Source organism: Pipistrellus hanaki (genome assembly GCF_964339955.1).
Source record: "Pipistrellus hanaki genome assembly, chromosome: Y".
NCBI classification, from domain to species: domain Eukaryota; kingdom Metazoa; phylum Chordata; class Mammalia; order Chiroptera; family Vespertilionidae; genus Pipistrellus; species Pipistrellus hanaki.
The window spans coordinates 1,189,191-1,200,382 of NC_140525.1; the positions used below are offsets into that span (position 1 = coordinate 1,189,191).

Sequence of the window (11,192 nt, forward strand, 5' to 3'; positions counted from 1 at the left end):
AGGGCCACACAATAAATGTACATCTCAAATTAATGGTTATTTTTCTCATCTCTAGCTCCCCCATGCTATGAAAACTTTTGCTCTGCTTTTACTCTTTTAGAATATATCAGAAGACACAAGGTATGCGTTGTGTGGGTGTTCCTTAATCTTCCCCATATAATTTATTGTAGCTTGGCAAGAGATGTGAATGACCAGGGGTTGCTGCCTACTCCATGGGCTTTCAATCCTTCAGCAATAATAAGAAAGGTTTCCCTAAAAAAGGGTGGGGCCATCTCTCTGGTTTCCCAGTACTCATTGCACAGCAGAATTACAGGTAGGCAGTGAGTACGTGTGGGAGGGGTGCAGTGGTCATCTCACCACTCCTTGGTGCCTGATGAGGTATATATCCTGCACCAGCCTAGGAGAGGCAGTGTTGAGTGGCCTTGTGGCCCCTAAGCAGAAGATGGGATTGGGGTAAGTTGGGACGCTCCAGTTGTTGCCAGAACAGTGCCTTTGGCCCTCAGCTGGTTCCTCTGAAGGGAGAGGGAATGGGGTTGCTCATGCTTAGCCTGACATGATGCCTTGCTCCTGACCATTTTCCAGGATCTCTTTCAGAGCCACTTCATCAGGATGAACAGTGAGGCTCCACTCAGACTCCTGGACCTGGCATGCCAGAGCCTGCTGAGGGATGAAGCCTCTGCTATTGCTGCAGTGGAGTGGCTGCCTATGGAGCTCTTCCCACCTCTGTTCACAGCAGCTTTGGCTGGGAGGCAGAGCAATGTCCTGAAGGTTCTGGTGCAGGCTTGGCCCTTCCCCTGCCTCCCTCTGGGGGCCTTGTTGAACCATCAGCAGCCTTACCATGATATCTTGCAGGCTGTGCTCGATGGGCTAGATGCCCTTCTTGCCCAGGAGACTCGACCCAGGTGAGGGGGATTCAGTGTCCTGGTTGGGCCCCGGGGGTCTGAGCAGTTACAGCTGGGATATAGGATTGTATAGGGCCACAGGGACAGCTCAGGGAAGCATTGGAGTCACTGATGGGGTCATTCTGAGAACAGCTTCAGATATATAGAGCTGTTGAAGATGAGAGGGTGACAGGAAGGACATGAAACCCCCTTCCTGATGGCACTGAAAGGTACCAGAAATGGGGACCACGTAGGATCCCAGTAGTGCAAGGAGCATCTGATTTCTGGGGTAAGGAGTAAAAGTCCCATTGGGTGTCTGGCCCAGCTGCCAAGATTCCCAGACTCATGGCCATGGTCTTATTCCCTGATATCTTAATGTACCCCTGTCTACCTCCTATTTTCTCCACAGGAGGTGGAAAATGCAGATGCTGAATTTACAGAAGGGAGCTCATCAGGAGTTCTGGATCCTGTGGGCCGGAATCAGAGCTGATGTGTGCTCACTGCTGGATCCTGAGGCCCCACAGCCCATGAGGAAGAGGGGGAAACTGGACAGCTTAAGGGCAGGGCCAAAGCCACCCTTGGCCCCCATGGAGGTGTTAGTAGACCTTTGCCTCAAGAGAGGTTTCCTTAATGAATCCCTCAGTTACCTTATTAAGAAAGTCAGCGAGAGGAGAGGTTTGCTGCACCTTTGCTGTAAGAAGCTGAAGGTTTATGCCGTGTCAAAGCGAAACATTAACATCCTGGGTATGGTGCAGCTTAACTCTGTCCAGGATTTGAAGTTAAATTGTACCTCGAAGCTGTCCACTCTGAGGAAGTTCACTCCTTTCCTGGGCCAGATGGGCAATCTGCGTCGGTTCCTCCTCTCCCATGTCTTTGCCTCTTCTCACACCACCTTGGAGAAGGAGGAGCATTGTGTTAGCCTGTTCACCTCTCAGTTCCTCAGGCTTTCCTGCCTCCAGAAGCTCTATTTGGATGACGTTGCCATCCTCAAAGGCCGCTTGGACCAGATGCTCAGGTGAGGGATGGCGAGGTTTCTCTGCAGACCAGAGCAAGCCCCTTCTCATTTCATTCCACAGTGACAGGACCTCCTAGGTGCCATTCATCAGCAGTGCTACAGAGCCTGAGTCACTAGAGGCTCCACACAGTCAGTGTCTTGTTCACTGCTCTGTCCCCTTGCATATTGTCAAGTAACTTCCCCCCCACCCCCAGACAAAGGTAGGATGAATGAAATAAGAAAGATGCTACTGAAGAGACTCCTTACTAGGAATGGAGGTAATGGGGGCTTTGGGTGAGGTGATGGGAGCTCGGGAATCCTAAGTGGTGTGTAAGGGAAGATTGTGCAATGGAATCATGAGGATGGCAGTGAGGAGAGGAAAGCCCATCAGAAGTGAGGTTTCAGGGATTTATGTCCACACATCGATTTGGTGATGGCAGCCTTTCAATCCAAACCTGCTTCTAATCACCTGTGTGAAAAGGCTTGCCAAAGGCTTCTGCTAAGGATTGCCTCCTGAATTCAGGATTCTGGAGGGAGGAATCATGAAAAGGGATAGGTAGTTTGTAGAAGATGCAGTGATCTAAGTTCCTGCAGGATGGAAGCTCCAACTGGATGATACCGAGCCGTGTCCAGATTAGCCCTTTCTGCAACTATGCCAGTAGCCTCATGGGATAAGAGATGAGGGGTTACAGGAGTCCAGGCTGTGGCTGGTAGGGAGCCCAAATGGATGGCATGTTGGTTCCTGTCTCCAATACTAAATTTCACTGGTTGCCTACTGCTTGAGCTCCTTTCTGAGCTCCTCTCACCTCTACCTCCCATCATTCATGGTCACAACATCTGTGTGTCTGAGGTTGGGTGTATGGTGACAGATGAACAAATGAACAGTGTGACATTTCATGGAGCTGAATCCCTCGCAGAGCAGAAAGGATTCCACTCAAATTTGCCCTGACTGAATCACACTTTTCACTGTGCACTGTCCTGGGTTTGATCATCTTCTGGAAGACCTGACACTAAGGTGACATGGGCCTCTTTACCTTAAGGCCCGTCTCATGCTCGCTTCCCTCTGTCTAACCATTCCACCCCTCCCCCCCTCACCTAACTGCTCTGTGTCTCCCCAGCTGCCTGAAGACCCCCTTGGAGACTCTGTCCATCACTAGCTGCATGCTCTTAGAAAGTGACTTGAGACATCTCTCCCAGCATCTGAATGTCAGCCAGCTGAAAGTCCTGAATTTAAGGAGGCTCAACCTGACCAACGTCAGTTCTGGGCCCCTCCAATTGCTGTTAGAGAGAGCCTCCCCAACCTTGCAGGACTTGTACTTGGATGAGTGTGGGATCATGGACTCCAAGTTCATGGACCTCCTGCCTGCCCTGAGCCACTGCTCCCAGCTCATGACCCTAAGCTTCTGTGAAAACACCATCTCCATGACTGTCCTGGAGGACCTGCTTCGCCACACCATTGGGCTGAGCAAGCTGAATTGTGTGCTGTATCCTGCCCCCCTAGAGAGTTACGAGGAAAGAAACAACAACATCGTCGACCTGGGCCGACTTGCCCAGGTGCATGTGGGGCTGAAGCATATGCTGCAGGAGTTGGGGCGCCCCGGCATGTTCTGGTTCTGTGCTTACCCCTGTCCTCACAGTGGCTATAGAACCTTCTATAACCCAAACCCCATTCTGTGACCCTGTTACATGCCTGTCTAGCTGGGTGCATATCTCATAGGCTTTACTCTGGGCCCTTGGACACTGAAGCACAGACATAAGTGAATCTTAAAGGAACCCAGCAGTCAGTTTCACACAACTACTCAGTGCAGGGGGAAGATGCGGACTAGGGGCAGATGTTTTCTTTGGGGAGATGGGTTAGAGATGTGCATCTGAATCTCTAGGGAGGTGGGATTCAGGCATGGCAGGTAGAAGCAAGATTACCTTTGTTTGAATGGTTGTGAATAAATGTCAGTAATAAAGGAAACCGAATGTGAACCAGTTGGAGTCCCCGATGATATGTTAACCCAATTCCACCATCTGCAGTTGCTGGTCCAATAAGAGGGCATGAGCATCTATGATGCACAGACACTAGTGTGGTGAGGTTGGTTCCAGCAGCTCCATCACCACTTATCCTTTCTGGTTTGGTGGTTCTTCTGGGGCACCAGTACCTCTTCCCTTAGCTCTGTGACTGTTCAGTGGATCAGCCCACAGAAGGTGCATCCACATGGACTGGAACAAGTGGCCTCCCATTAGCACCACTGAACTACAACTTCCTAGTGGCCATAGATTAAAACACTCCTCCCCACTGGGAGCCTCCATCACTGGCCTGTGGTCACTCCATGGTAGAGCTTCCCTGTGCACAAGTCAGGTCCCCAGTACTGAAAGGGACATCATCCTGCCAGCTAGTCAGAGGTCTGATCTTCCAAATCCAAACCTGTCATCCCCCTCAATCCAGCCACTGCTTGAATTCCAATACTTGTGGCCAGTAAACACAGTTACATTCCTTTCACCAAAATGCTAAGCTGGCATAAACCTTTTCTTAATATCTGTGTCCCTTACTAATATGAACCCCTCTGTGGAGGCTAGGTCATAATGTGAGAAGGCTCTCTCCACATGATCTTCATTACTATCAGTCAAGGCTGTGGTAAACCAACTCTGAGCAGTGACAGGCCTTGAGTTTTGTGTGTGAAGAGTGGCCTACCCCAAGCCAGTTTTGGGAGAGCATTTAAGTGGACACAGCTGAAGCTCACTCTGGGGAGTTGGGAGGGCCTCCCTGAGGGCAATTCAACCAAGTGAAGGAAGAAATCGTACTGTGTGGTTGGATTCCCATAGTCAAAGGACAGTCAGCTGCCCAGCAAGAAACGGGGGCTCTGCCCACATGCCACTGCATTCTGGCCCTGGGCGGTCTCATTTGGCTCACTGAGCGCTCAGCCATAGGAGCACCTGGGGAGAAGGCCACACACCCAGGCCCAGGGACAGGCCTCCACGTGTTCCTCTCATCTTCCTTAATGTGCTATTTCTGTCTCTCACTCAGTGCCAGCCACTCATGTGCTTGCTGCTCTCTGCTGGGTATCAGCAGCTTCGCAGCTTGCCACACACAGCACCTGGCCCTCCTTTCTTTTTATTGCCATTCTTTATTTTCTTCTTCCTTCCACTCTTCTAGTTTGGGCCCATCAGCTTGGGAGCATATGTTACCATTTCTTAAGTACAGTTCTTAATAATTGCAGAGGGAAAGGGAGAGGGAGAGATGGATAGAAACCGCAATAATGAGACACGATCATTAGTTGGCTGTCTCCTGTATGCCCCCTGGGATCAAGGCCTCAACTTGGGGTCGTGCCCCAACTGAGAATTGAACTATGTCCTCTTGGATCATAGGTCTAGTAAGCCACACCGGCAAGGCACTTTATGTTACTTCTATAGAGGAGAGAAAATGCTGAGATATCTGTAACGGATGGTGAGTCTCCCAAACCCCATGAAAGAGGATCAGAGAACAAGATTTTCTCTTAATCAAACACTCTCTCTGCTTGCACCTTGTCATCCTATCCCCGCTTGACAGGGAACAGTGTCCATAATTGGGATCAAATCTCTGGAATTTGAGGAAAAGTATAAAAATGTGCAGGTTTGGGGGGAGGAAGGGCATGGGCTAAAGACCTCAGGATCTGGTTGTTGGTTCATCACCACATGTAGAGACCATGCCCCATTACGTTATGGTGAGATTCACCTGTGGGGCTAACTTATGTAAAGCACTTGTCAACATGTCCTGTTCTGGACTTGTCCACTGTTATTAGCATCATAGTGATTATTAGCCACTTATAATGATTATTAGCCAAGTTAATGAAGAAAAGTGAAAGTTAGTGACCCTGGCCAGCATTGTCCTGTGAGTGACAAAGGTCACCTGTTTGATTCCTGGTCAGGGCACATGTCCAGGTGGCAAGTCCGGTCCACAGGCAACCGTTAATATTTCTGGCTCACATGAATGCATGCTTCTCTGTTTCTCTCCATTCATCTCTCTCTAAAGAATGAATTTAAAAACACACCAAAAAACAAGGCGAAACAAATGAAAACTCATTGCTGTATGTTGTCTCTCAACAGGCCTCTTGCACTTGACACTTTATTTGTTCTGGAGAGCACAACTGGTTAATCCAGAAAAATTATTTATTTTGATGAACTTTGCCATCAAAATGCACAAAAGGCATAGTATCAGGGCAAGGAGGCTTAGCAAGTGTATGTTTCTATAGAGACATCATTTGTGAAGATGGGCACTCAAGGGCCCTGGGTAGGTGGTGACTGCTGGTGCAGAGGGATCTTGTACATGAAGGCTGTATGGATGGGGGTCTCCAGGCCATCGGAAAGCAAGCAGGGAGAGTAAGGCACAATAGTCGGTTGCTTACTCTTGAATGTATCCCAGATTCCACCAATCTGCACTGCGATCAGGCAGGTTGGATTTAGGACAGCTGTGGGACACAGATGACAGAGGCAAAACTCTGAATAAAAAAGCCAAATCCTAGTCCACTTGGCTCAGGGGTTCAGTTTTGACCTGTGAACCAGGAGGTCAGGGTTCAATGCCCAGGTATTAAAAGTATGTAAATAGCTTGGTCTGATTCTACAATATCCATTTAAGAAATAGAAGGAGGAGCCCTTTTCCTTGGTCAGAATTTTCATCCTTTTCTCCTTTTCCTTAATCTTCCTTTCTAGCCACTTCCCTATAGGATTTATATAATGTGATCTATTCTATGCTGGGAAGTTTTGCATTGTTTGCCTTCTTGTACTTCTCTGCACCAAATGTGCTATCAATTCAAACCTACATTGGTAAAATTCACCTGAGTAAATGTTACATCCAAGTGGCTTTATTAAGTGTTTCATCAGGCCAGCAGCATACCAGGTGGCAATGAAAAGGGGCTTACTGAGCCAAACCCAACAGGGCTTATTCCCTCACTGCCCCCAATCTTACATGCTGGACTTTAAAGTCTTTAAAAATCTGAGGCTCCAGCTTTCAAATTTTTCAACAAACTTCACATACACCATTCTAATAAAAGTACTTTTAAGAAATCGTACATTTTGTGGTAATTTTTGAAATTCACCTTGGAAGTGTTGTTGATAACTATACACTCAACAGGCAAAGACGTGAGTTTTAAAAAACCTTACCAATGAGATGTTTGTTTAAATACACTGGTAGATATAAGGAGGCTTCAGGTAACTTGATGTTTAGGAGAGCACACCCTTTGTAGTACATTAAATGTCAAACAGTTGAAGGGAAGTGCATGAGTAGTTCTACAGTAAAATACATATCACTACCAAGGGGCACTTTTGTTCATGTCATTCAGAGGTATAGTCAGGAAAGATAACTGGTTTGGTTTAAGTGACAATCTCTGTTTCAATATTATTATTCCCATATCAGAAAGGTGCTGATGCCATTCAATAAGCAAAAGGATGCTTACATTTAGACTTCTTCAGACATTTATATCATTCTGTATGTAATTTTTCTCCCTACTTTATTCCTTTAAAGGTTGAGGGCATACAAAATGCCATAGGAAGGAGGCAAACAATTGCTTTGCAGCCTTGTTGGAGATTCCTCAATCCTTTTTTCCATTTAGGTTTTCCAAAGAAAATGTGATTTGTTTGCCCTGCCTAACTGGAAAAGAAGGCAGTATGCCATAAAGAAGTAGCACACTGCTTCATTCTGTATGCGGTTCTTTCAAAATCTGGTATGCAGTATGGTCAAAGACATATTGGGGAATTTAGGGCCAAGAATTCAATTCACCTTCCAAATACGTTGCTTCTACATGTTTGAGTAAAATCAGACAAGAAATCCCATTTTGTTGAAAACTTTATTCTGAATATTTTAACAATGCAAATGTTCGATTTAAATATTTAAGTATATTGTAATTAACATAAATGCTTATGAAATAACCTTGAATAATTCAAACTTTGCACCCTATGCAGAAACATCATAGGATGTGAAGGCACCTGCAGTTCTTGTTTCTTCCCCAATCCCACCATTAGCCTTTGGTCATTCTTAAACAACAGAAGACAATTTAAAAAGTATTAAATGTCATCCATACCTTAGCATCATTTTTAATTTCAGTGTCTACTTCCTCTGTCACAGGAGCTTCCCTCCTGACTCTCCCAGAGGAGCCCGATAAGTTGAGCTGCTGTACTGCATGAGTAGATGGTGAACTTATGATCTCTGCCAACACTAGGACCCCTTATAGAGGTTACCCATATTCTGCTGCATTAATTGTCATGCCCCACATCATAAACATCTCATCTGTGGCTATATTTATCATCTCAGTGACTGCTTCCACCATAAGTCAGAAGAGACCTTTGTGCTGGAGGTGTTCCACCTGAGCCTCCTGACAAAGCAGTGACAAAATAACAATACTTGAACCTCTTATTGAATAATTTTGCATCAGTATGGCATGACCCCATAAAGTCTTAAATATTAGGGAAACCTATAAGTTTATCTGCCTGTGCTGAAAAGATAATAGTAATGCTGAGGTAGGCAATGGAGCTTACAATTATTTAAAATACAGCTGACAAATGTTTTAACCTAAATAATTGTGAATAAATGTGAATGCACATTTTTTTCTGAAAACAGGCTGAAATTCTTACCATTGTACTGTTCCCATGCTTCACTCTGTCAACTTTTCCCCCTGATTAAAAGATTTAAAAAAAAAAATTAAAAAAAAAAACCTGCCGAAACTGGTTTGGCTCAATGGATAGAGCGTCGGCTTGGGGACTGAAAGGTCGCGTGTTTGATTCAGGTCAAGGGCATGTACGTTGGTTGCGGGCATATCCCCAGTAGGGGGTGTGCAAGATGCAGCTGATCAATGACTCTCATCGATGTTTCTAACTCTCTATCTTTCTCCCTTCCTCTCTGTAAAAAATCAATAAAATATATTAAAAAAAACAACAAAACAAAACAAAAAAAAAACCCAGGCTGGTATGCATAAGTGAATAGAGTACCAGCCTTGGCCCTGCAGGATTTGTTTGCAGGACTGGACCAGGGCATGCCCCTGGGTTGCAGGGTCCCTTCCTGGACCAGGTTGATAGTTGTACATGAGAAAAAATTCAAGGTATTTCTCTCCCCTTGATGTGGCTCTATCTCATCCCCACTCCCTCCGTTCCACTCCAGGGGCAATTGGAGAAAATATCATCAGGTGAGGAACAACAAAAAGAGAAATGTAGAATTTTGTTTCTTTAATAAGGAAGATAAATGAGTGTGATCCCTCATCCCTGAAAGCATGTAATGTTCTAAGTGAGCTATAAGAAAAGAACACAAGATCTCCAAATAATACAATACCCATACTGCATATAGTACTCCTTTTGGCAACTGGAGTGAACTTAGAGTAACACAAGGTGGGCAATTAAATCCAATCCTATCTCTCACACACAGTATATCCAGACACTTACCATAGTTCTCACATAAACGGCCTTAAGATCTAAAGCCAATTTGACTCAGTGGATAGAGCATTGGCCTGCGGACTTAAGAGTCCCTGGTTCAATTCCAGTCAAGGGCACATAACTTTGTTGAGGGCACGTACTTTGGTTGAGGGCACATCCCAAGTGAGGGGTTTTCAGGAGGCAGCTGCTCCATGTTTCTAACTTTCTATCCCTTCCTCTTCCTCTCTGTAAAAAAATCAATAATGTATAAAAAATAAAAACCATCCTTAAGAGCCTCTAGTTTGACATTAAGAATAATCTCTGTCAGGACTGCTGTCAAACCCATCACACTTTCAGAATTTACTACAGCAAATAAACACGAATTCACTGTGTCCATGTTAACAGCTGTAGCAAGTTATTGGATAAGAGAGGGAAACTTTTATTTTTTTAACTTTCTATTTTTTTCAAATTTTAATTGATTAAAGTATCACATGTATACATATCTTCCTATTGTCCCCCCCATCCCACTTAATACATGCCCTCACCACCACCCCCAGTGTCTTCCATCCATTGGTTATGCTTATATGCATGCATACAAGTCCTTAGATTGATTTCTTACCTCTCGCCCCTCCCAAACTTTCCTGCTGTAATTTAACAGAAAGAGGGGGACACTTTTAAACAGCCTTGTCTTCAATAGCAGTGCACATCTCTAGAACCTGCAGTGCCATGGTCACGGTGTGCCTCCTACTTGGATGGTGGGACATAATGCTTGCTGAATCACAAACCTGGATCATCTGTGCTGGAACAACAAGGAAATAAAGCAGGAGTATTTTGCAATCACCTTCTAAGATATGGAACATGTATACACCGTGACTACAAAAATAGGAAATTGGAAATGGACAGAAACTATGCGCTACTCCTGTGCTCCAGTCTGTGTGCGCCAGCACTGTGCACCAGCCACTGTGTGACAATACTGTGTGCCAGTCAATGTGGGCCTACAGTGTGCGCCAGCTGCTGTCTTCCAGCCACTGTGCGCCAGCCTGTGTGCGCCAGCCACTGTTTTGCAGCCACTGTGTGCCAACCTCTGGATGCCAGCTCTGTATTGCAGCCACTGTGCACCAGCCAATGTGTGCCCCCACTGTGTGCAAGCCTCTGGGCTCCAGCCACTTTGCGCCAGCCTTTGTATGCCAGCCTCTGTATTGTAGCAACTGTGCGCCAGCCATTGTGCGCTACTTCTGTGCACCAGCCTGTGTGCACCACCACAGTGCGTCAGCCATTGTGCGCCAGCCACTCTGCGCCAGCCTCTGTGTGCCAGCAACTGTGTGCCACCATTGTGTGCCACCATTGTGAACCAGCAACTCTGGGCCACCACAGTGCACCAGCCACTGTGCGCCTGCCACTCTGCGCCAGCCACTGTGCGCCTGCCACTCTGCTCCAGCCATTGTGTGCCACCACTGTGCACCAGCCACTGTGCACCACCCCCTGTGCGCCAATCACTGTGTTTCAGCCAATGTGCTCCAGGCTCTGTGCGCCAGCTACTGTGCACCAGCCACTGTGCGTCAGCCACTTTGTGCCAACCATTGTGCGCCAGTCACTGTGCGCCAATACTGTGTGCCAGCCACTGTGAGCCAGCCTCTGTATTCCAGCCACTGTGCGCCAGCTCTGTGCGCCAGCCTCTGTATTCCAGCCACTGTACGTCAGCCACTTTGCGCCAGCCACTGTGCACCAGCCTCTGTATTCCAGACACTTTGTGAAACCTCTGTGCGCCAGGTACTGTGCGCCACCACTGTGCGCCAGCCACTCCTGGACGCTAGCCACTGTTTTGCATAATGTGCACCAGCCTCTGGATGCCAGCTACTGTATTGCAGCCACTGTGCGCCAACCACTGTGCGCCCCCACTGTGCGCCTGCGTCTGGGCTCTAGCTACTGTGCGCTAGCCTCTGTGCTCCAGCCTC

At 46.8% G+C, this 11,192-nt stretch overlaps 1 protein-coding gene across 1 annotated transcript; it reads left to right on the plus strand.

Annotated features, from left to right (window-relative positions):
* Nucleotides 1–609: 609 nt before the first annotated feature.
* On the plus strand, nt 610–3,552 carry LOC311615844 (melanoma antigen preferentially expressed in tumors-like; the record flags this gene model as incomplete). Its single annotated transcript, XM_084871281.1, has 3 exons — nt 610–902; nt 1,291–1,896; nt 2,994–3,552. 3 exons carry the CDS (start codon nt 610–612, stop codon nt 3,550–3,552), a joined length of 1,458 nt encoding a protein of 485 aa, XP_084727407.1.
* Nucleotides 3,553–11,192: the final 7,640 nt, after the last annotated feature.